Raw genomic sequence first — 26,082 nt, 5'->3', positions numbered from 1 at the left:
TTTGTCTGCCTGCAAGCGCCCAGGTGCGTCCGAAAATTAGGCAAATTCGCGGAAGTTCACTGCCGTCCACAGTGACACAAATCCCTCTTTTCGTGCAGTGTAAGGAGCAGATCTGGCGGCAGAAAGGCAGACAGAAATCGCTGAGGTCCCGTGCTGTGAAAACTGCCCTGGTTTGCGGAATACAATGGCTGGAAGACGACTTGCTTTCAACTCCCCAGCAACTCTCTGCGGGTCTACAGGTTTGTGTGTTTTTTTCTACTTGCACATGACCATTTGATTGTTTAATTTTAGTCTTGTTGACACTGTACAGCACTTGGGACAGTTCTCGCTGATTTTAAATGTGCTGTATATTAAACTTACTTACTCACTTGCTTACAGGCAGATAAAATGAAAGTCCTGTTGAATGCTATGACCGGAATGTCTCGTATGGTGGCCAGCACTGTGGATACGGTCGTGGAGAGGGTTCTGGAGGGAATCGACCAGAGATTCGCTAGGTTGGAGGCAAGATGGCCGTCGAGAACGGACTGGAGTTACATTCCAGAGAAGTTGAAGAGCGCACCCCCAAGAGAAGGCGGATACAGAATCCGAAAATCGCGGTAAGAGTAGGTTATTGACTGTGGCTTTAGGCTAAACTCAACTTAATTGTGTCCATCACGTGAAAACCAGTGTGAGTTGCTTTATTTAAAAAAATGAATTTCGTGTTTTCAATTTATAGGAAGCAGTTCGCCGCCTGCATAACTCACCGTGGCATTATAATCCAGGTCAAGGGTAAGAATAAGTGAATGTTCTCCCAATATCTAGTTGAGTTGGACCTGATGTTACGTTACGTGAATGCAGTTTTTTTTTTATTAACCATAGGACTATTGTTTTTACAGGCTGTCACCTCACAATATGGATGTAACGAGTCGCTTGAAGGAGGCGGTGGCAAACAGTCCGAACTTCAGAGAGGTAGACGGCGACACTATCGAGGGTGAGCGGCGCTGGCTTTTACCACGGCTGGCACTGACACTTTTAAGCACTGGTCATTTTATTCATTCCTCTTGTTTGTTTTTTTTAGCTGCGTGACGGACCTGTGTGCTGTGCTACAGGCGCGTCTTGAAGCCAACCCGAAATACTCACAGTCTCACCACAGAAGAGTGAAAGAGAGTAAGAACATATACGCTGTCAATATGACTTTTGTTACTTTATAGACAAGTTGTCAATATGATGTGCATGGATAGACTATGTTTTGATTATTTATTGGTTATTCCAACAGCTCCCAGAAGCCAGCTTCTGATCCAGGATGAGGACGTCTGACAACTCCCGCAGACCCTGCAGGGACCGGAGTAATGCGAAGAATGCGGATTCCAAACGGCGGCGTTTAGGCTTATTTTGTATATTGTAGGCTACAGCAGTGTGTGTGTATAGTTTTCAATTCTTTATTATCAATATGGTTCTTATTACAATGTAAGCTATGTACATTGTGTGGTGTGGCAATAAAAGCGCTTTAAAAAAAAAAAAGTTTCCTTTTTCATTTCCTCAATAGATTCCCGTCATTCATGCCTGCATTCATGGCCTAGTCATAGTGCAGCTTATAAGAATGACGTGAATATATGAAGTACACAAACATCCCAGGAATATTAGTAATCATAATCACAATTATTAATCATAATTGCTGAGTGATATGCCCATATAAAGTATGCATATATTAACCTTATTGACCAATGGGCGGTCAGCTTTACAGGAGCTTTTTTATGTAATCACGTGCCTTTTTCGTCCAATACCAGCGAGGCCAGTGAGAGGTCCAGGCACTCTCACAGCGGGGTGCTAATCGCTTAGCCATTAGCACCCCGCTGTGAGAGCCCGCCGTGAGTCGGGTTCGTTTCCGACGATTTTCTCGCTCAACAAACTTAAAGTTTGTCTGCCTGCAAGCCCCCAGGTGCGTCCGAAAATTAGGCAAATTCGCGGATGTTCACTGCCGTCCACAGTGACACAAATCCCTCTTTTCGTGCAGTGGAATGGACAGCTGATTCAGAACAACAGCGACAGGTGAGGACAAGTTTTACTCTGCTTTAGCCTACATCAAGTTCGAGACATTTTTTAATATGGCCAACTGGGGAGACAAGGAGGTCCGCGAGCTCCTCAGCCTCCGAGCAGAGGACGTTATTTACCGCCACATGTCGGGGACTATAGTGCTCTTGTATTCTCCGCATATGTTCTTCGGCGGCATCCCACGTTGTAACCATCCACACCCCGTAAAATAACATCTCCATGAACTGCATATACAATTGCAAAAACGAGTCCTCAAGGTGTATTTAACACTACCTCCGACGCATGGCTTGTGCCTACGTCATTGTACACGCCCAGCATTTTATGTGTTTCGTGTGACGCTCTGCCACTAGGCAACGCCCCCTGAACTCGGCTTCAGGCGACACGAGTCACCAACACGCCAAGCGTTCACATTGCTCGACGCGGGTCGAAGGTGCAATTTGGACCCGCTAAGGTAGTGGGTCGCAGTGTGAAAGGGGCTAAAGCTTAAAAGGTGGAATTAAACCACCAAAGCATCTCTACGGTTTGGACTTCAGCAATCTGCAGTCTTATTGCACACCTGGAAGAAATTGAAGAACATTTTTAGCTCTCCCCCGGAGTGGTCAAAATGTATCCTGATGCATGAAATTCCTATTCGCAGTTGGAAACAAACCGTGCTTTATATTGCTGTATCTGGGACCGGAGCTTCCGATCACTGCCACGGGGCTGTTATCTGATGGGTACAGACATGCCTGATCACAGTGGTGTTTTGGTCCTGACAGCAGAGTGACAGTAATTGGATGTTTTCGGTCCCAGATACAACAGAACACAAGCGAGTCTTCCTCCTGAGCATGGTTCAGATTTGGTGCGTCTCGATGCAGTTTTCATACAGGGCAACTTCAAAACAAGGTGTGTAATAGTCTGCAAGGTTATAAAGGAACACAAGAGACTTGTCTCATTTGCCTGGTTCGTGTCTCTTTATTGCCTATCTCCCCTGTCCTCCTACCTGTGAAATCAATCTCATCAAAGCATTGTTGGGGACGTTTTGATGCCTAAAAGAGAACTCGGGAGGGACAGGAGGCGTGCATCCTGTGCAGAAATCTTTTAGGCATCTGTAATGTCTAAAGTGGTTAAGACATATTAATCCCACATTGTGAATTGAATTGAAAGTAAATATGTATGTTGTCACAAGCATCTCTAGGCTGAAAGAGATGGTTACATGAGGCAGCTGAGACACTCATCATATCTGACATTGTATTAAAATGGTGGCTCCAAAGCAAAGATGTACTATTTTGTTAAAGATCCATGACATAATTTCCTCTCTGCCGATGCCTGTCTTTACTTCCTGTGCTTTCATCTCTGTTTCGAGGGATTAAGACACGAGGAGAGGAGTCATGCGAGAGAAATGGAAGATGTGCAAATTGGAAAATGGGATAAGGGGAATGTAATGTCTCAGCAACTATAGAGTCCATTGTTGAAATATGCAGTAAATGGCACACTGCAAGCATTTAGCCACCGCGCTCTAAAAAGAATGTTGTTTCCCATGAGTAGTTTTCAGGATATCTTAAAAGACAGCCAGAAAACTGTTGGGATAAGCAGGCATGGTTGAGACTTTTTTTAATGCATTTAATCATTTGCTTTTTCAAAGACGGTGGCTCTACCAGCATATTGGTTTAAAAAAAAAAAAGTTAAAGTTTCAGAACGTCAGAACAGAAAGTCAAAGCCCCAACTTTATGTCAGCACAAATGTCATCGGGGAACCTTAAAGGGATAGTTTGCCTCTTTTGACTTGAAGCCAGGGCTGCACTGGGACCAAAAAATGGCCTGGGCATTTTGGGCCATGGCGGCCCACCATGAATATCTATACGATCGCACAAATAATCTCATCACTTTCTGTGAAAAATGCAATTAAATCCTAACACAAATGCATTCATTTAAATAAATCTCCTCACCTTACAAATCAGTTTTTTCATTAAATCGCTCTTCTCTGCCAATCACTGTGTCAGTATCAAGGGCCATCAACATAAAGGCTTCCAGTTTGCTGGCAGAAAGGCAACTCCTCAGTCTGTGTTTGATGTAGCGGAGGGTTGAAAATGACCGAAAATGACCGAGGCAGGAATATTAATTTCGTATTTCTCCGGTTACCTACCAATCCATTTCAGCAAAGCAATGTTTCACTAATATTACATGGGCAACTGTAACCTGTAACACCTGCAAACAATATAGTTATAACAAGCTAAAATAACACTGAACACTTTGGTGTCTACATGAGAGTGTCATAAACATTAATGACACACTTGATATCTATGACTGATGTCATTGGGTATTTGCAATATCTGCACACCAGTCAACTTTACATAAGCCTACAAAATGGAATGGCACTAGATCCTATAGCCTTGCCTACATTAATGATGGTTTAAGTACTGTAATGCTAATGACAGGTGCATGTCACTTTTACACCTTCAAATAAAGTAAATCTACTCATAGTATTAGTTGAAAATAAAGACTCTGAATGATCTCTGTGACAGAAACGCGCAGACACAAACACACACACACACACACACACACACCACAGTCGGTGACCTCCTAACCAACAAGGTTGTGCAAAAAAACAGGCTAGGCTTTTTATTCGTGTTCCAGCCTGACTGGATAAAATAAGTAATTATTTCAGCATGATCAATTCCCCCCATACTGATGTAGTGAAGATGTCTATAAATATCTAATTTAAGTCTCCACGCACACGGGGAGCCCTCAGTCCTCCCATTATAAAAACATATCGTCATTCTGCTAACATTTTGCCTAACATTAGCCTACTTCTTACCGGGCTGGCTATTCTGACCTCCTCAATCTGTCCCTGGGTACGTCTGTCTCCTCCTCCTCCTCCACCTCTGAATCCACCTCGATAGCTTCTTCCTCTGTGTTTGGCCTACACTGTTCTACGCTCGTGCACTGGGGGCTGCTAATGATGTTTACGGCCCTGGCCCTGCACCCGGTGCTGTGGTCGTGGTGGAAGCACTTGCAAACATGTCAGTAAGCTTCGCACATTTTGCTGCTTGTAGGCTTTTTAGCCTTTTATCTCACAGCTTCTGTGCGCCACCCTTTCGTTTCTGTTGTTTATCCATTTCGGTTTTTGACTGTTCTCTCCTAGTCCGTTCAGCTCAAATGGTAGGATTGATGACCTGGGTAAACGGTGAGGGGAGGGGCGGGCCAAAGAGGTGCTAAGAGATTTAATTGGACTAGCCCCGTCAACATGAAATCGTGGGCCGCCCGCCGGTCACTTTTTTTTTTTTTTTTTACATTAATCAAAAAAAAACAAAAAACGACATCACCGGCCCTCGAGGGGCGTCGGCCCGAAATTGACCCGAAAATCGCAGCGAAATGTGCCTTCTAACAGTTGTTTTAGCATTTGGTGGACCTATTTTTCCGGACACCGTTGAATAGCAGCAGCAAGACATCCAGCCACAAGGTGGCGATAGTGCGTTGTTTGTGTACAATACAAATCAATGAAGACGGACAATAATGGTAATATAACTTCTCTGGAAGCGTATTTCGCGGTGATTTTCGAGCCAACGTATCGCTGTCCACCACAGACCACACGGTGAGTTTCATGTCTCTGCAAACGAAAGTTTAATGCCGTTTTATGATTGTTTGCTTGAGTGGTCATTGACTCAATGCAAAGGTGGGGGGGCTGCAGCAGTGGATACCTAAATGCTCCGCTCAGCACCAAATGTCCAAATTGTGATCAGAACATCTATAATTCACCCCAGACTACCTAAAAACAGGACTTAATGTGCAAAATGGCGAACTAACCCTTTAAGCACTTAAGGACTGAGAAATGGATTTTTTCGATTTTTTCTTTTTTTCTCTTTATCTTCTTTATCTTTTATGCAACATTCAGCTGAGCTTGCAGACTTTCAAGCATCGCTGTGTTTTCTCTTAAATTTGTACCGCAACATAAATGAAGAAGCAGCAACACCGTATTAGCAAAACATTCTTTTATTAGAAACATCTTGTATAAAAATTAACATGCTCAACACATCTTTATTTTTTTCTTATAGATTATTCATAAATATCCAGGCACTGTAACTTTTTTTGATCTTTGTTTTTTCTTCTCTTTTTTTAATAACTCAGTACATAAAGCAGACACAATCAATCCATTTTAATAACATACACTAACTTGCCATTTAATTTCAGTCAGCACTTACATATTCTATTTTGTAACACACACAGTGTTTTAGAAAAATAAAAGGGTTTGTGCCAAAAAAAAAAAAAAAAGCTGTAAAGTTATCATATTCACAAACACAAACAATCCCACAAACAATACTTGATCAAATGATGGGGAACACATTTGCGGCAACACCGTAGGCTTGTTGAAACTGACGGAATCATTGACAAAAAAATATTATGTTATTTATAATCTTCTGCAGAAGTTTTCCTCCTGGACATTATGCCTTCCTCCCAGATGGTTCACATGACTTCGTATGGGTTCAGACATGCAACATACAGATTTTTGCATTGCTGAAGGTAACAATAAATGAGACAAATTCCAGAATTACGGTTTGTGACGACTGCTAACGAGACTAGAGACAGAAATGTTGTTTACACACTTGCTTAGAAATGTTACACTGTTAGTTCTGAGTTAAGTTTGAACAGAATATAGATGGAAGGTAATGATTTTAACACAAACAGCATAATGAAAGAAGAGAGAATGGCAGGAGTTATTCAGTGACTTTGAGGCACAGAATGAAGGCGCTGACCCTTATTTATCAAACACATTTATATCATTTTTGATCTAAAGAATACATTTTACCAGTATTATTATTTATTTTTAATTACTGAATTCACATTTGGAGCAATTGTCAATAACTTTAGGGTTTAAAGGTTTACACTAAGGACATTTTTTCTAACGGAAGGCGACTGAAAGAAGCTCAAATACGTTTACAGAAATGCCAAATAGAATGTCGCCAGTTGCTCAACATGTTCATCAACATTTTTACATATCTTTAATTAATAGAGTGCCAGAAATATCATGTTGGTTGCTTACATACTGGCCTTTGAGCTGTTGTCAGTTCTCACCAAAGTACGTGTGTCTTTATTGATCAGTTCTGTTTTAAAATAATCAGTCAAGTTTAGTTTTGACCAAACAAAAAAAACGTAGAACCACACTTAAATGGCAAAAAAATTTTAACAGAGCTCAAACGTCCAAATTTGCTTGAGTGCTAAACAATTCCTGTATATGAACCTAATTTTGCATCAAAACTACCATTAAAACTGTCATTTATCATTTCCACCGCAGCATTAATATTCATTGCCCAGAGGACGGAAACAATTTATCCACATAAATCTGTTTCTGGGAAACACGGGCAACCCATTCATCTCTGCAAACTATTTAATTCTGTCATATGCATTCTTTCTATCCTATTTATCACACACCGTGGGGATTTTACAATAATGCTGGTTTTGGGCTCTGGAATGCGACATACAGACTGGAGCAACCATACCAATAGCTCAGAGTTTTTCCATTCCGAGATCACGCATTTATGTTCAAGCCTGTATTTAGTCATTCAGTTGAGACAGAAAATACTTTCTCAGTGGAATGACTCTTGCACCACTGCGGTATGTATTCCTAGATGCTAGGGAAGTTCTGTGTTTTTAACTTCTTCAACACACAAATAGATGCGACAACAAATTATAGATATAGCCTTAGATAATTGCCTGGTTCTGTCGTGAACTGTTACTGTTAAAGGGGACAAGATTTTAACAATATCCTAACTGCTTGACTCCTCTAAAGCTTTAGCAAGTGCACGATAAATAAGGGCCAAGAATGTGGGATGCTTAACATATGCACTGTCAAATCTCCAAGTCCTTGCTGACACATATGGAGAGTGATATAAACCATAAAGAACCATAAAGATATTCCATTGTGTTTTAAGTGTGTTTAGTTTGGCTCCTCTTGTGTATGATTAGTCTTTGTTCAGCCGAAGGTAACCCACTGGGTAATGATCCAGAATGACATCTCAACTGTGAATGACAACCATGACAAATGTTGCATTCCATAGACGTTGACAACACAGCACAGCACACGTGATGCTCCCATAAGCATGCTCTGGGACTGTACACTAGGTTTGCCAAGAAGATGGTGTCATCATCGTTATTATGAAACATTTAAAAACGACTGGGGTGACCCAGTGCTTTATTTTTCGAGTGTTTCACATGTTATTAGTTCATGTAGGAATACTGAGTTTACTGTGGTAAGGCATGTACAGTTCGAAGAGTACCGCAGCTTTCAACTCCACTGATACCTGTAACCAAAAATTATAATTTAGTTTCACTTTGTCAACTGCATTTGACCAAAAAAAAAAAAAAGAACACTTGTCTGTTTTTGTTGAAATGAGACAGTGATACAGCCTCAGGGAGAACTGAACTTGTGTGCTACACACTCTGAATAAAAAGCATACTGTAGGCTCCAGGTGGTCCACTCAGCCTGTATTTGAAAACGTCACTGATCGGTGCTCAGTTGTTTCAGAAAGGGTGGGAAGAGGAAAATTAACTGTCCAAGCTGTCTTATGTCCTCCCTCTCCCTCCTGTAATCTACTGATATCTCATAAATTTGGCATTCAAGCCTTTACCTGATTCCTTAGAAAAAATATGACATCCTTTTGGAGTGACAAATTCCCATCTTTCCACCCCTTTCCTCTTTGTTGTAGCAGCTTGAACGTCCGCCAGAATTTCCCCAATTATCCCCCCAAAAAACGATGATTTCTCCTCCGGCAGGCCTTTGCTCCTCTCCCACAGTAGTTCGTCTCCGTTAGATAGCATGGTTACTGTAGCTTATGTATGTCTGCTTGGAGGCCAGCCCTGTAAGTGAAGGTGTAGGAGAAAGAGGCAAAGGGTTAAAGATGCAGTGGGTGAGCTCCAAATTGCCGTGGAACGGTAATCTCTGAGAATCCACATTGTTGGAATACAGATTGATGCAAGGCTCTATTTATGGATGAGTTCAATAATCAAGCTTAGGTGGAACTAATCATGATAGCGGGGTGCTAATGTAAAATGGAATTTGCACAAACATCTCCTATCATTGCACTGCATTAACATTTAAGTTGTAGAGCCTGTTGTGAAACTGATTATGACATATAACTGCTATTAAAAAGAAAACTAATGCAGATATGTTCATATTTTTTTCATAGGATTCTTTTAAAGTTTGGGATCACAATGTATCCAAAATGCCAGTTAAAGCCCCAGCTTGTGTTGCCTGGTCTTAGGGCTTGTGCTTCTTGCTTTTTTGTGCATTTATATTTAATTTCTAAGTATTCTTCCTCGTGGCTCCTCGGTTTGAACTTATGAACTTATGAGTTTTTGAACATTTAGCAATTATTTATAGATGATGAAAATCGAGAAGTTGTTTTGATTTCTCAAGTAAAATTTCAAGTAATTTTCATAAAGCAAAGTTTGATGTGACTAGGGCTGAGCAACATTAACCAGACTTCTCAGTTCTGTAGACTAAAGGGCGATACATAACCAGCATTTTATATGAATTTAATAAAGTCTTAAGTTTAAACTCATAATCACATTCATGTCACAAGCACTAGGGCACAAGACCGTAATCAAAAATAAAACCTTTCCAGGTGCTCTGTTCTGGCTTAACAAGCAAATCTGTGCAAATAACAGATGTGTAACGAACAAGATGAACAAGCCTTCCCTGATTGAAAATATACAGTTAATATGTAAATGTAAAAAACAGATTCAAATAAAATATAATCTCTACCAAAAATCTATACATTTTAATATATTATTTTGACTAGGTGTGTTTTGTTATCAGTGGTACTTACATGTACAGTGACTGAAAAGGTTATATCAAATGCACAGCTCACAGAGAGCTGCTGCTGGACATACAAAAGGGAGCGAGGAAAAGGGCATTACCATGCTCATGGGGCTGTTTTTATAACACTCTGCCACAGAAGTAAGCCATTTATTTTTTTTCCCCAACATATTGCTGCATAAGACTTGTTTATCTTTAAAAAAAAACAAAGTGGGTTAGGATGGATCTGCATCTAACTCCTCTGGTTTAATCTATAGTCTCACTGATCAACAACTGACTGTTAAAATGTTAAAGGTAAGCGTGGGAAAAGAAGTCGGCTTTAACTTTTAAGGTGCATTGTAACTACAAACCTCCAGTCACTGAAGCCTGTCATCTGAGGCAGGAGAGATAATGCCGTCAAGAAAACTGATAACACAATCTGCAGCTGAAAGCAAAATGTCCATCCTAAAATGACAAACATCCTTTCACAGAATTGACCATTCAAAAATTTGATTTGTGTGTAGGATGATCTGTGTTAAATGGTTAGTTTATTTTTGACAATCAGTTAATCAGATTGATTAAAGTAATTATTTATCTGAATGTCAAAAAAGAAGTAAAAAAAAATATGAAGCTCAGAATTCAAAGAGCAGGTGAGGTCTTTTGGTTGGACAGCTTAATCAATCTCACACTAAATCTAAAGATGGCACTGATGTGAAGCAGAGAAGTTCTCACATTTCATTGGTTTAAAGCAAAGTGGAATTTACAGTGCTGTACAAAATTCTTCAGCCACTCTTTATTTGCTAATATTTTGTCTTCAATGAGCCAAAGCTTCATCTTATCTTTTTGAAGTGATCTTGAGCGTAGGCTTATTAAGAGTATTTGAAAGTTTGCTGCTTCATAACAAGGTCACATAGCTCAAGGGATGAACCAGTGCTGCATATGTTGGCACCAACGACGTAATTCCCAAAGAGCTTTTAGAAAGTCCATGAAAAATTTGTGAAAACTAGACAAATGAAGGACAAAAGAAGAAGTGACCTAAAAAGTATATCTGCAGCAAAGGAACAGTATCTGAAAGGGATATCCTTTAGAAATAAGAAATATTCAGCAAAGACTTGAAGCATAAACTGTTAGATGTATCCGGAGCTTCAGTTTGATCTACTGAGTTCCGATCACTGAAGCCTAATTAAAAGTGGTCTCCATGGAAGGCTGACTGATGGGAAGCTATTCCTCCTCAGGGAAGGGAAATGGGTGAAAAGGCTGAGGTATGCCACGCATGAGTCTTACGGAGTGGTGAATCCTCCCAAAAACCTAAATATTATTGGAGCAGTGTGGGATCATCTTGACAGAACACTGTACAAAAGGCAGCCTTCAAGAAGCCTGGAGAACTATTTCTGAAGACTACTTATAGAAATGACAAAGCTTCTCTAAGAGGGTTCAAGCTGTAAATATTTACTTTAAGATTTGTTAGAATTATGCAGACTCTATTTTTGCCTTATTTACAGTATTTTCCATTTATATTCATGCATGTTAGAATAAATCTTTTGGGCCTTTTCCAGTTTTCCTGGCAATATATAAAGAATTGTAAAGTACCGTGGGGAAAATGATTGCGCTGGTTAAATATTTACATGAAGTACCACAATATTTAAATTTTCTGATGATAAACTTGATTAATCCACAATCCATTCAACTCTAGGGTAGATTTCTTGACCTTTCCTTAGTCATTGATTGTTACACTATATGTTAACATAAACATTTCGACAACCCATCACCATGAAATTTGACAGTGATGTAGTGGGTGCAGTCAAAGTCGATATTCTTATCTGCTAATGCACCATTTAGGAAATTGATAGTTTTCTCACTGTTATTGCATTGTATCCAAAATGCATTACGAATAGGCACCAAGCAGATCACAGTTTTATAAAATGCAGTTAGAGCCATTCAAATGCAAGTCTTACACCACATGCAAAGACCTGAGAGTTCTCTGTGCTCCAAGCAAAACATGCAGCAGTCATTGTATTGACAACTTGAATGGTATCGTTATTTTGTTGTAAATTAATATTAAATCCAAATGTCATTAGACTTGGTAATTTTTTACATTTACCTATAATAACCTTCATTATTCTCTTACATTCTGCTAACAGCTGTGAGGCAAACAGAAATCTGTAGCTGATATGATCATTAGGTGTAGACAACAGTGACCACAACAGGCTACAAGTGTTGCACAGATTGCAACAGTTGTACATACTGCACCTATGTATGTGTGCCATCATGCATATCTGCACACATTTATGTGAAAGTGTCAGTGTGAATGTCAGTTTTTTTTTTTTCTTTTTTAAGTAAAATTGTCCTCAGTGAGCGTGCTCGGGGGTGGTAATCACACTACCAATCTGCCCATAGCAGTCCTTGCTGATTGAATATGTCAGAGGGGATGAATCCAATCAGAAGGCAGCTGAAAGCCAGATTCAGTGCAAAGAGCTGTGGAGGAGAGATGTTTAATGGTAAACGCTTCTGTATATTAGTCAGTGCCAGGTTGGGTGTGGGAATGGGGGCGGTATTCTCGCCATTTCATCCCAAGCATCTCTTCCCACAGAAACATTGATAAATGAACCTTATTTGAATATTTATGTGCTGCAAGGCCAAGATAAAGAATAGATGGTCCAGAAAGTATTGGAGCTGGCAGACCCATCTGTCTTCTCCTGTATCACTCTTATTGTTGTTGTCCCATTACCACAAATTCCGTCTTTTGTCAACCAGGAAACAAATTACAGGGGACATATGGCTATCGCTTGTCTCTTGCACTCAGGCAGAGTGGTGTCATCTTCCCACATTGACCAGCTTTACCATGCTGATTGGCCATTTTAAAGCACCACGCACATATTGTCTATCCATGTTAATATCACTTGGTCAAAGGTGAATATGTGAGCGTGTGATTACTGCCTCGTGCCATCCAGGGTGCTGCATTTTAGCTCGGGGCAGTCATGATGCTTTGTGCATTGTATCAGCAGGCACAGGGATTATTGTACAGGTGGTGAACATGGGAAGAAATAAACAGGAAAAATGTGTTCACGGATAGTAAGAAGGCAAAGTTATTGTCTAAACCAGTTACCTGAGAGTCTAAAGTCCCTCACAAGGGTCCCCTCCCTCAACACAGTCTGACACATGAGCAAAAAAGAGCAGTTGTTAGATTCACAGTTCATACCGGCAGTTAAAATCAGCACTAATAATTGGGCTCCATCATTGGATAAGATAGAACAATGTCATTCTGAGGCACAAAAAAGGCATGCATGCATGTGTGGGTGCAGGCTTTGTACTTCTTATACGCATCATTGTATACTGTCAGCTTGTCAGAGTATAAAATCAGAGCCTTCAGTCATCAGAACATATGGGGTTGCTTGATTAGATTCGAGCATGCCCCCACACAGAGTCTGCCTACTCGTACACATTATCTCAGTGTTTGAAATTATTTTTTTTTTTTTTGCAACACTGAGCCACCCTTCTTTTTGTCCCTTTCAAAATCAGAATATTGTGGGTACCCTGTCAAATCTTATGATTCATAAATACAGTGAGAGTTAGCGAGAAGACACCCATTAGTTGTTCAGTATATTTGAAATTCAGGATGATCCTGGATGAGGCAAAAACGCAGCTTCCTGCTTTTTGAAGTATTTAGTAATTTGAACATGTAAAATGTTACTGGATCTTGTATTGTCTCTGAAGAAGGATGAAATGAAAGCTTTAGACATAAGCTTGGTTTGTACTAATCCGTTAAAACCTTCGATCATCATGCTAGTAAGAGGATGAAATTACACCACCTATTAGCACTCATTCATAAAGTTCTATAAGTCATCTACACATTGTAAAAAGTACAACTGTAAGTCGTCAGTAGGATGACAGTGTCATTTCTTTATCTCATATTCGCATAACACTTTGTAATTTCCTGAACTATGGGCAAAAATCAGTTATGTTCACCTAAAAAGGAGCTCATTATTTTCATATAAGTAAGTATTCTATAACGGCTATATGTGTGTACAAAACATGCTTTAGCATGAAATCAGCTCCTGATTGATGTTTTTCGTCTCTCTCATTCTCCTTATTAAAACAGCAGTTGTGATACCGACCTTGTGTTTCCAGACTTTCACAGAGTTCAGACTTGGCCTCTCCATTTGGCCTCAGGCTGCCTTTGGGGTTGAACTTGTTGGACATGGTAGCTGCAGTGACCACAGCCTTCAGGCTGCGTTTGCGCTTGGGTACGTTCTGTTCTGGATGGAAGAGAACCACGTAGACCTTGGGCATGTAGAGCATTCCCAGGGAGACAGACGCACTGAGACTGACAGAGATGGTCAGGGTTGTGGTTTGGATATACATCTGTATTGTGGAAGAGATGGAGGGAACAAATCAGGCATTTGTGTTGAGGCTCCAGTGATGGAGCTAGTTTTAGATGTTAAAATAAGAACATCATTCTCATGATTGCATTTCTCAGGTCCTGTACAGCTGAGCTGCAGAACATTGCCGCATTGGAAAATCAGTTTTTCTGGGGTAGTTTCTATGTTACACCGACATCACATTACTCAAATGATAATTCCATCGTAGAGGCCATGTTTTTAGGAAAATGACATCTCTTATGTAGAAAACTTAATAATTTACCTATTTGCCTCATAGAAAGAGATGCTGATGACATACAGTACCCACAGTACATCACTCCAGAACTCTTCTGTCTTTGCTTTTTGTCTCTTTATGAGATGCCTCTAACAGAAAAGCACCCCTCATGGGAGCCTATGTAGACTGTGTGTAGTTGTTTTTTTACCCTGAGGTGTCTTACAACTGCAAAAGTCTGTCAAATCAGTGACTTTTTCAATTTTCTGACTGTACTGCAGTTAAACAGCTATAGGCAACAACTCGAGGTTGGAGAAATTAAAAAACATCCTAAAGCATATAGAACGTGTCATCATTTATGATGATCATCCCAGAACTCATTCACATTGCATCTTCAAATTGTTTAGAAGGTGTGATGAGTCATGGTAAGGGCAGTAAGAATATGAGGGGTAGATGTATATGACAACAGATAGTTAAGATAGTTGTTTCCAAAGCAAACAACGAAAACCCATCAAAGCTGCTCAATTACTTGATTAATAGGGATTTTACTCTAGAGACATCGGTTCGAAAAAAAAAATCGAAGTAAGAGGAAAGCTGACTTGTCTCCTTAAGGAAGTTGATGAAGACGAGATGAGAAGTGTTCATGGAGGAACAGCTAGGAGACATCCTTCAAAGAAACTGGCCTAAGGTTTTGTTTGACATTACATTTGCAGACCTCACAAATGACTGAGTTGTTTGACATGGGAATAGCCAAAAGGGTCTACAAACCACATGTCAGCCGATATAAATGATGTTTCCTCAACATGCAGTTGTAACATGTTATTTGTATTATGGCTGTACTGATGGAAGTGCAGTCATCCATCCACAATGTCCGAGTCACCGCGATACTGAGCTGAGTCTGTCTTTGGGATTCTCAGTCCAGCTGCCAGACACAGGACGCTGCTGCAGTGCTGGCATGGGCTCATTTACTTTCAGTACTGTTGTATTTCCTCTGGCCTCACTGTGAGCTTCTTTGTCTGACAGAGTTCTCCAACCATTTGAATTGTGAAGAGTATCAAAGCCTTAGGTAAATGTAAGCATTTATCTGAAAAAGTAGCATTTAAAATGACATCGTAACACACATCTACTTTTGTAGCATCACCTTAGCTTCTGAAGAGGTTTTTTTCTTCTTTTTAGCAATGTCATTGTGTAAAGAATTCAATCAGGCCAAATGGTAGAACAAACAGGAAATGAATACGATGAATTTGCCTTTATATGTGATCTACGTTGATTTAAAGACACAAATCTATAGAGAAGCCGTGCAGAAGTTAAGCCCCTAAGGCTCTGTAAGTTTAGAAAAAAAGATGTCAGTGGAAGCTAGAGGTGATAACGTCCTGTGTTCTATCAAACTGCAAACAGCACATGAGCATTCCTCAGTGATAGAGGAGGAGTGTGGTAATCTCCAGAGAAGATTACACATGCCCTGAGGTGAGTTCTGAACAATATTGCTGGCCCTCTGGAGTACAGAGTGGAGTCACTCAGTGAGGAGAGCCAAGACCTTTGTCTGCTTCCATCAGTCCTGCTGACATAAATTTTTTCTGACTTTTTGAAACGATGGCCAGTCTGCTCCATCCATGCTGTGAAGGAGCAGGACAGGGGTCAAAAACCATTATGAAGAGTTTTTAAAGCAGTATAGCTCCCTTTTTGGTATTCCTTGTCCCCTACATATGTGTAAAGCATATTAACAGAAACAGCCCTTTCTAACCCTTTGTATCCAAACTATTTTGCTTTAGGGTTTCTTCAAGTGGACTGACTTAGAGCAAATGTTTTCGAAAGATATTTTCTACTTGTGCACAGTCCTCTATTCTGATTCTCAGTCATGGGGAAATGACATGCACCAGCATAAGCTTGATTTTCTCTGCCACATTGAGCCATGAAATAGAGAGGAAACTCCCTTAATTAACAAACCAGGGCAAATAAATGTTGCGTGTGTTGGCTCCGGTTTTTATAGTCCTAGCTGGAATCAGTAACAGAAAAGCAACTAGTGACAGAAAAGAAGGAAAAGTGACAGAAACTCAGTAAACTCAGAGCAAAGGAACTCAGCAGAGTTTAAAAAACATGATGGGACTGCAAACACATCAGCAAGGTCTTTCCAATGATATGGAGTTTGAAATTATCCAGACACACAGTATCTTCACTTTGCTATCTGCTTGCTGAAAATGTATTTCAGCAAGCTGCAAAACTTCACAGTAACACACTATAGCTTACAGCTTTGCTCTCCATATACCATGTGCTTATTCAAATAGAATGGGTAGGTTCTAACTTTTGACTGGCACTATAGGAACAAAGTGTGTGCATATCAGATATAAAATACATTAATTTCACAACTCGCTTCTCTCTTTTTATCACCTGGAAAAAAAAAAGTTGATAGACGACTATGGGGGATAGTTGCCAATCATGTCCTGCATATTTCTTCCACAGTTTGACTGTGTTTTTGGTTAAAATCACCAGATATGAATAATAATAATAATAATAAAAGAATATGCTGTTGCACTTCCTTTTCTATTACATGTCTCCTCAATAATCCTCATTAATGAGTACTACTTGGAGAGCGATGCTCTTAAGAAAATGCTACGAAGATTTCAATAAGTTACTGACTGCTGCATCTACATGCCCAGCTGTCACCATGACAACAAACAGATTTTGGTGCACTGCAGCAAACACCTGCAAGCCCTCATCATGCCTGGAGATTACTCCATATAAGGAAAGTTTTTTTCAACAGAGTAGCCACGGAAATGTCTTTCTTCAAACTTTTTAAATGAGAGCCATCCAGCAAGTAGAGCTTTTCATTCACACATTACCTGTTGCGTATTTTGTTTGCTGCTTCATTTGTGAGAGAGGTAGCTCTCCTTGAATAATTATCCAAAAAACATCTGTGCATCATATTGATTGAATAATTAAAATGTTAAAAAAATATTTCTGACTTGAGAAAGATGATTAGACTTTTACTGAAAGGAGAATAAAATGTTCTGTCTGCAGTGATCGGGACTCCTGAGGACAGCTGCTCATCAGAGTCACAGTTTGTGATTTACTGATAGTTCCTGACCAATCCTTTTCTTTATGTCCTTTAATTTGCTGGGAACAATTGAATGCTTTGAATAAATAATAAACTTGCTACTGTTGTCTAATGAGAGTAAATAGGCGTTTGACAACAAAGCCCATTGACGATTTGTCAGAACTTGTATTGTATTCATTATTTGGTTTGCCTTATAATAACCTCTTACAAATAGGCCGGTGTCTGTACTGCCCTCATCATATTAGTGTTGATTCCATCATAGTGAAAACTTGTGACAAATTGTGTAGGGCTTTAATATATTTGCTATATAAACCTATATAAACTGTATAAGCTACAGATGGATTGTTGCAGTGTATGAAATGACAGAGTTAACGATCTAGCCTATACACTTACAACACTATTGTGTTGATAATATTGTAAACCCTAATGTTTGCCAAGTTGATTAATGGTCGAGTGGGTCTATATATTTTCTATTTAAGTCTGTGACAGTTACACATACAATATGTGATGTGTTGTCAGCCTTTGTATTTGCGCAAGAGCTTATTAAGGTAAAACTCTTCACATCCCGGAGGAAATTCTCAAGGGCTCATTAAGGCTGATGCCTTAACATGAAGCAACTGTGTTTGCACCTTGTGTGTTGGCAAGTAGACATCTTCTGCGGTGCACCAACTATGACATGCCCTCCTACTGTAATTCCTGTCTATACACCTACCTCGGTATATATCTATGTACAGATAGGTGTAGGATACACTTTCCAGTGTCATTTGTAGGATAGGTTAGATGTGAGTTCCTCATTTCAATCAAATAACCACTGCCAGTCCAACAACTGTGCCTCACGTGTAACGTCTGTGTCGAGTTTATGGCCCCATGCAATTGTTTCCATGTTTTCAGATACAAATGAGGTGATTGATGTTCATCACAACACATGATTACCACTGGACTATACCTACCTTTATTCTTTTTTTTTTTTTTTAACCCCATTTATGTGTTGGAAAGGGCAAATTCATGTTTTTTCAGTTTTTGTTGTGGCTATTGTTTGTAAAATTGGTCCTTAGTGCTACTATCACTTTACAACTATAGTACAATATGTCAGTGCAGACTTATCCAGAGCATTCCTTTTAATGCCCACTCTTTTATGTTGCTGACAGTTTAATGGCTGCTTTTAAGTTTGTTAAAGTGCATCGCCATTGCACAGCCATCCTGATGCTTCTGGCAATTGGTAGTTTGACTTCTCTCTCTTCTTTTTTTAAATATACATCTGTGTTTCACAACCTCAAAATTAGCACTTGTAAGAGGTAACTTGCGATTGCCTTTCAACTAACAACAACCATTATGTCTTCAGTACATGTTGACAGTACTTTTATCCTACTTCACAAGCTTGCGTTTTCTATGTCTGCATACGAGAATAAGCAGTGATTGGCAACTAAGCATTACCACTCAGTGAAGCTCAATCAAACAGATACATAGAAACAGAAGTAAAGAAATAGTCTCCAAGCAAACTCGAGGTGAATAAATTATCCTTACAAGCTTCCTCTAAAAGCCTTGTAATCCCTTGAATAGAGCACAAAGCCTATCAGCCCATGATGAATAGTGGCAGCATCCACAAACACAAGTGGTTGGTGCGATATAACAAACGTAATATGAGTGGCCATTTTCTTCACAATGAGGCGCCCAGGAAACATAAAAGAACATCTGACATGAAAAAACACATTTCACTGACCCTTTGTAAACACACAAATGTAGACTAAATGTATGACAATGCAGGCTAAAACCGCTGTGAGAAGGAACAAATGTTTGTTATTTTTACAGTCAAATTTGAAATCAAATATTTACCTTTTCTGCTGATTGTGAAGTCCCAAAGAAGATGGGGATGAAGGCTAGCCATACAATGCAGGTGGTGTACATGGTGAAGCCAATGGGCTTGGCCTCGTTAAACGTCTCAGGAACCCCTCGCGTCTTGATGGCATAAACTGTACAGGTGACCATCAGCAGCATGCTATAACCCAGCAGACAGATGAGAGACAGGTCGGATATATCACATTTCAGAACACCACGGGCCATTTCAGGATTGGCTGTGCGCTGGTCCTCATAGTCAATGATGGCTTGTGATGGGTCAACACCAAACCAGATGCACACTCCAAGTAGCTGCACTGATATCAGGCTGAATGTGATGACTAACTGGGAGGCTGGAGAGATAAATCGAGGGCCACTGACCGACATCTTGCCCTGCTCAAAAATCCTGTAGATCCTATTTGTCTTGGTAAGCAGTGCTGCATAGCTAATACTCATACCAAGGCCCAGGAAAATTCTTCGCAATGAGCATACAAACACATCAGGAGTTGAGATCATGAGGAATGTTGTAGCATAGCACAGAAAGATACCTGTCAGCAGCACATAGCTCAGTTCTCGACCTGAGGCCTTAACAATGGGTGTATCATTGTAGCGTACAAAGGTAGCAACCACTAACAGAGTGGCAATGATGCCCAAGATAGCAATGAGGACAGGGATGACTGCCCAAGGGGAGCTCCACTCCAGCTTGACAATGGGAATGGGAACGCAGCCAGTGTGGTTGTCATTGGGCCGCAAATCAAAGCGGCACATCTTGCAGGTGTAAGTGTCTGCCTGATACTGATAGCCATCACAATTCTCACAGTGCCAACAACATGGAATTCCCTTCACTGTCTTCTTGCGTTGCCCAGGACGACAAGGTTGGCTGCAGATGGAGGAGGGTACTTCTTGTGTTCCTCCGGGCCACTGCATCTGTTTGGTCTGAAGGACAAGACAGGAGAGACAGTTTATTCTGCAGCTACACAGAAGTCTAGCTTCTGTTACAAATCTTTCAGTTTAAATTTGCTACATTTGACTTGTATAAGTGTAGTGATTATATAATGGACTCTTCTAAATCATGATTAACTTGTAGCTCATGTGCATGAACACCTCCTGAGATGGGCAGAGCATCAGAGGCACAAAGGCCTCTGTACAAACATGCGTCTCACCCAACACTTTTTACACATATGAACACGTTTGCTGTACAATCCATGACTACGTTACATTTCGAATGTCGTAATCTGAATCAAAGAGCTCTTTTAGAATAGGATTTATCAAACCTTTAAGGGTGAATATAGCAAGGACAACAAATAACATATTTGATCACATATTAAACGACAAATTACATAATGCATAAAAAGACACAATTCAGTTGCTTCTTAGTTTACTCAGATACGTGCATGTTAGAATAAAAGAACTGTAAAAAGGGATTGTCACCACAGCAAAGTGATAGTCTTTCAGGATGTCATAGACTGACTGAAATATCGTTGCTTCTCGTATGTTGCACCTCATTCAAGTAAATATAATTGATATGTTTGGTACTGCAGTCTCAACACAATGTGGAGTGCCACTGCTATTGCATTGATATTATTTATTTTTAGTTAGTCAAACATTGTTTCAAAGAAGCCATATCCAGTTGAATACAGTGCTGGAAGGGAATACACATCTGGATATTCTAGATTATTGGTTTTGTGACTAAAACGTTCCATGTGGGATTTTTAACTTTTTTTTTCTTTGCCAGTCTCTACCATGCAGGCGATGATGGGAAGTCAATCTGTTTGCAGCAGTAACTCAGGTCCTGTCTGCATTAACAGTGCAAATGAGTGTGGCAACACAATGAGAGCACATGTATGATGCAGAATAAGACAAATGATGCATAACCTTTTTTCTGTACAAAGTTTGACATCCTAAAACAAGGCAGTTTTAATTCAAACATCTCCAATACTTCAGTTTTTGTATTTCAAAGACCTGTGTGTGTATCTATGTGTGTCTGTGATATGTATGTGTAATAATAATAATAATGGCTAATATCCAAGTATGATACATAAGAATTTCAAAATGTACGTTTTACTTCTTTATAGATCCAGCAATATCACAATAACACAATTATATGTGGAAATATAGGTTGTGGACATATTCTACAACACACTGTAATACACAAAGTATCTGGCAGTCTGTACTTTAAGCCAACAATGAAATGGATGATTTGATAGTATTCTGCTACTGTGTTTTGCTAAATAAAGTCAAACAAAAGAAAGATGACTTTTTTTTATAACAGAGATAAGTTATGTGAAGATGCATAGATTAAGCTCTACTACATGCGGTAGAGACAAGTTGCTGTAAATGTCAGATGAAATGGTTGCAAGACAAAGGAGTGCTTTGGCACTGCTGCTGGAGCTTAAACTGAAACAAAACTATAAACTTTGGGAGCACTTTGGCTTTAATCCTAATTGATTAATGTTTCATTGCAGCCAGTTTTTCCTTGCAAATCGTTTTCTGCAGGAGTCTCTCCACAGGACTTGTGATCACAGGATTCATCGTTCCTATATGAGAAGCTACAGATTGTAGTTTGAATAAAATGTTTGGTTTCCGTTCTTTACGGACAAGATGAGTTAAATTGAGAATGACGTGCAACATAAGTTTGCTGTAAATAAAGAGCATCATCATTAGTGCAAAATCTGTCATTGATATAATCCGAAAAGTCAATTATACAATCTTCCAAACGTATTTGACATCTAAAATATTCTTACATTTAGGTAGAGTTGATCTGTCCAGTGCCCAATGATCTTGTATTCTGTGGTTTCATTACTGATCTGATATTGGTAGATTTCATAGCGACCAGGGGCATCTCCATTCACATTGAAGACCACCGGGGTTCCAGCTATTCCTAAATAAGATAAAGGAAAACAATATATATTTTTATTCCTGTGTCTTAAAGGATAGATGATAGAACTAAATGCTGAACCACAGTGTTGAGAAATGCAGGAAAACTCTGTGTGGTGTTCTAACTAAAACTGTGCCAATGCATAAAAGACAGCAATGATTATACATCCGCGTTCTGATCAACAGATTTTCAAAGCGGAGCGTTTCTTTCCTTTAAACATATTATATGAGATATTGTGCACATCAGTATGATCCTGTTTCTACTCCCATCTTTAGCCAAGAATGGATCCAGACAGTTTCCTGCTTAGTCATACGCATATGAAAACACAGTTTCTTTGCACCACATATCAATATACATGACAATTAAAGCAACAACAAAGTAGAGCATTTTATTGAATGTGAAATTTAGACACTTATCATTGATGTAGAGGAAGTGAAATCTCTTTTATTTGGTGTCACACTTCTGAATCATGAACAGAACAAAAACTGTAAAAGGTAACAGAAGTGCTTGGGACTGTAATATCAGAGCAGAGGACTTTACAGAGGTAAAACAAAAAAAAGAAATGGTTGTATTACAGACAAGAGGCTAAAAAGTGCAGCATGGCTTACGGAAGATGGACCACCAACCCCTGCTTTACCTACAGCAGATGAACTCTCAGCGTGTATCTTGGGGCACACAGCCATGAAGGCAGATGAGCAGGAGGGAGACACAGATGTATACACTGGGCATGGCACATTGACTCGTTTCTTTAACAGCCGTACGGAACCTAGCGGTGCAAATGGTGCAGTCAAAAAAGCAAAGCAGAGCTATATCTCAATTCTTGTTCTCTTCTTAACGTCCCATTAACAAGGTCTCCCAACAAAACAAAGCAGTCCATCTATGTGCACAACCATCACGTACAGCTGCAGTTATTTATAAGAGCATACCCATAAGTAGTAATCAGGAGAAACACTGTTTTACTACGATTTTAGTGAAAGTGTTTTTTGTGCAAATTCCTTTTTCACCTTTTTTTCCATTTCCTCTTGACCATGTTGGGCTTAAAACATGGGTATGCATGGTTTGAAGAATGTAAAAGGTGTGCGCTCTTTCTTTATGAATACTTCTCTTTCTGTGTGTGTACACATAGTTTGTGATGGGAGCAAAATAGATGTTGACGGGCATGTTGTCCTGGTCCTTTGAGGAGACTCAGTGCTGCTGTCTGTTCATGTTCCCAAATCATTTCACACTCCTTCATTCTGCTTATTGCTCCATTGCCTGTTATTCACAAGGTCTCTACTCAGAGTGCTAACGAATGACAGCACTGGTTTTCATTACCACTTTGAGGTCTCTCTCATGTCTGTGCTTGTATCAGAGACAACTTACAACCCCCTCGAGAGCTTCCAAACTTGTTAAAAATGGTGTTGTGAGGGAAGGAGGATTCACAAAATCAGTGATGAGAACCCCCCATAAAGCTTCTCTGAGATTACCGTCCCGATATCTGGTAATGATGATTTTTCTCCTTTTGATGCAGTCACTTAATTCTGAGAAATTGTACAGCATGTTGAAGTTAGGGGCGGAGAGTGCAAAAAAAAAAGATGGCAGGTGAAATTTTTACTTTGGATTGCTCACAGTCAACCGTTTGGTGTTGATGCAATTGCATTTTTGGCAGCAGACTAAAGACAAACATTCTAAAACTTCTTTGATTTTCAACATGCAAGAGAGTTGATCAAGTTCAATAAGTATTGACGATCCTCTCTTACATTATTTTGAAAAAAGAGAATTACTTATTTGAGAGTTTTGTTCACACTATTAATTTCTAATTGTTTTTTTTTTTGTTTTTTTAAAAACCTGTGAGTCAACGTTGGAAACCAGTTGTATTTCCTCCCCTGTGCAGATTTACATTTCTTGAAGGTCTCATCAAAATCCACAGAATTTAACTGTATTAGTATCATCCTGCTGCATTACCCAGAAGGCACGTCTAAAACAACAGCAGGCAGTCATTAAAATTATGAAGATTTTCTTTCCCATCTCAGGGATAGAAGGAATTGAGTGGGATGCATGTTTCCTTTAATTTGATTGCCTTAATCAATTAGTTTCACCTCTTAAGTTGCAAAAAGACACTGTAGCTGTCATGCACAGCATGCACATATTAACAAATTTCCTGTTTAATAACCAGGTCAGAGTCTTGAGGCAGAGGAAGATTTTAATTCTGTGTTTTGGGGGCTAAAGAATGTGTGCGCAGAGTAGTGGAGGGCTGTATTATTACTAACATGCAGTTCCAGATCAGGTCGATACACAAGCATGAACATGAATTACATTTACTCATTAAACATGTAATGATGACTGTGAATCTGAACTTATTTTGCAATATCCAACAGACCTTTTTCACTGCAGACATCTTGACTTGTTTTAGCCGGAGAAGCACAGGTGAGGAAAATGTTTTTGACAGCAACTCATTAAGTGAAGAGCTGCTATGACAAACTAACATGCCTGTTGTTAGGTTAGATGAAACCTTAAAACATTCACCCTATATATTGAGGTTTATCAAAGGAGACACATTTAAAGCTATAGTTTGCTTTTCTTGAAAAGTGATCGCATATTTAAACAGAGCAGCAACTTTCATGTCAGACTTACTTTCCTGATTCTCTCACCTTCATGAGAGAATCTGACAAGCTGACAAAGTTTGTGGAAAAGCTAATCAAAATATGTCGATCCTACTTTGTTGAATTTGGAGGTGGCTTCATTCAGCCACAAGTTAAAGGTAGAAAAACATGATTCTCTTTTTTCATAACTGCATAACAGCAATTCAAGAATACAGAATCCCATTAGAATGCAGATCCCACCTCTATAAAGGTCTAACCTTACAAGGTCATTAACCATTCAGTTCGGTAAAGCTGAGGACCAGAGTGGGAGGTTGTTATGTTTTTGGCTTTTACTCCGCTTCAATGATGCTGACCTCAGGAATAGTTTAGTCTTTCAAGTGTAGCATAAAAGGTGACTCAAGGGATTGGAAATCAAAAAACTTATCAGAAATAAAACGACGTTAGAAACAATTTCCAAGACCTCTCAGGCAGTGGCTTCTGCTATGAGACAGGTGATACAACCTGAGATGTGGCGAGGAGATAAATCCAGAAAACAGTTTTGTGTAATATTGTATATATATTGATACGTGGTCTTGTTTGAGAGGCATCCTTAAGTCACATGATAAATGTTCTTCTGCACTTGTACAGGCTTGTTACCAGGCCAACAACTGCCACCGTGTCACTAAAAAAAAGGGAAAAACACATTTGTTCAAATAATAACCACAAACAAAAAAACTAATAATTTGCACCAGCTGTGCCGCATTGTTCCAAAACCACCTTCCTAATTTGTTTTTTTAATTTCATTTCAGCTCGTTTTAATGATGACTATGTTTTGTGTCAACTGCGTTTGTGTTACTTCTTCTCTTCTGTTGCACTGCATCTGTGACGGTGCTAAATGCACCAAAGAAAACACGACTGAAGTGAACACAGTTTTTGCATGAAAACATTACGAAATCATATGCCACGAAGTGCCACAAAACCTTCCCAAAAAGGGGTGTTAAAATATTATGATTACAATGAATTGAACTCCAATTGGCTTGAATTGGACTATATTATTTAAGTGCCTTGAGATGACATTTGTTGTAATTTGGCGCTATATAAATAAAACCGAATTGAATTGAATTGAATTGAATTAAAATAGCATAAATTGTTAGCATAAGTATGATGTTGATCCTTGCTGATGAAAGTCAGCACACAGTTTTTGCATCTGGCTTCAGTGATAAGAATAAAAAGGTATACCGTAAAATTTCCTGCTGATGGCAGGGTCGCTCCCTTGCAACCAAACCACTTACAACTGACTTGCTGATACAGCAACAACTGGCCCCAAAACAAAGAAAAACAACAGAGGACAAGCGCTTTTG

General features: G+C 39.5%; 1 protein-coding gene and 1 long non-coding RNA gene across 2 annotated transcripts in view; one reads left to right on the top strand and one right to left on the bottom strand.

Annotated features, from left to right (window-relative positions):
- Window positions 1-952: 952 nt before the first annotated feature.
- LOC142390337 (uncharacterized) lies at window positions 953-1,330 on the top strand. The gene is made up of 3 exons (XR_012770453.1): window positions 953-970; window positions 1,058-1,146; window positions 1,256-1,330. It is a non-coding gene; the product is annotated as an uncharacterized LOC142390337 (long non-coding RNA).
- A 4,656-nt stretch (window positions 1,331-5,986) lies between these two features.
- Window positions 5,987-26,082, bottom strand: part of LOC142389839 (metabotropic glutamate receptor 4-like) — a 204,368-nt gene continuing 184,272 nt past the window's right edge. The window contains exons 8-11 of the mRNA XM_075474992.1: window positions 22,027-22,163; window positions 19,283-20,218; window positions 13,920-14,166; window positions 5,987-8,864 (exon numbers count right to left, since the gene is read on the bottom strand). Of these exons, the coding sequence (XP_075331107.1) occupies window positions 8,815-8,864; window positions 13,920-14,166; window positions 19,283-20,218; window positions 22,027-22,163 (1,370 nt within the window). The 3' untranslated portion in view covers window positions 5,987-8,814. The remainder of the gene's footprint in view (window positions 8,865-13,919; window positions 14,167-19,282; window positions 20,219-22,026; window positions 22,164-26,082) is intronic.

Source organism: Odontesthes bonariensis, chromosome 10 (genome assembly GCF_027942865.1).
Source record: "Odontesthes bonariensis isolate fOdoBon6 chromosome 10, fOdoBon6.hap1, whole genome shotgun sequence".
NCBI classification, from domain to species: Eukaryota; Metazoa; Chordata; class Actinopteri; order Atheriniformes; family Atherinopsidae; genus Odontesthes; species Odontesthes bonariensis.
The sequence above is the reverse complement of the archived record's forward strand: the minus strand, read 5'-3'. Positions and strand labels throughout refer to the sequence as shown.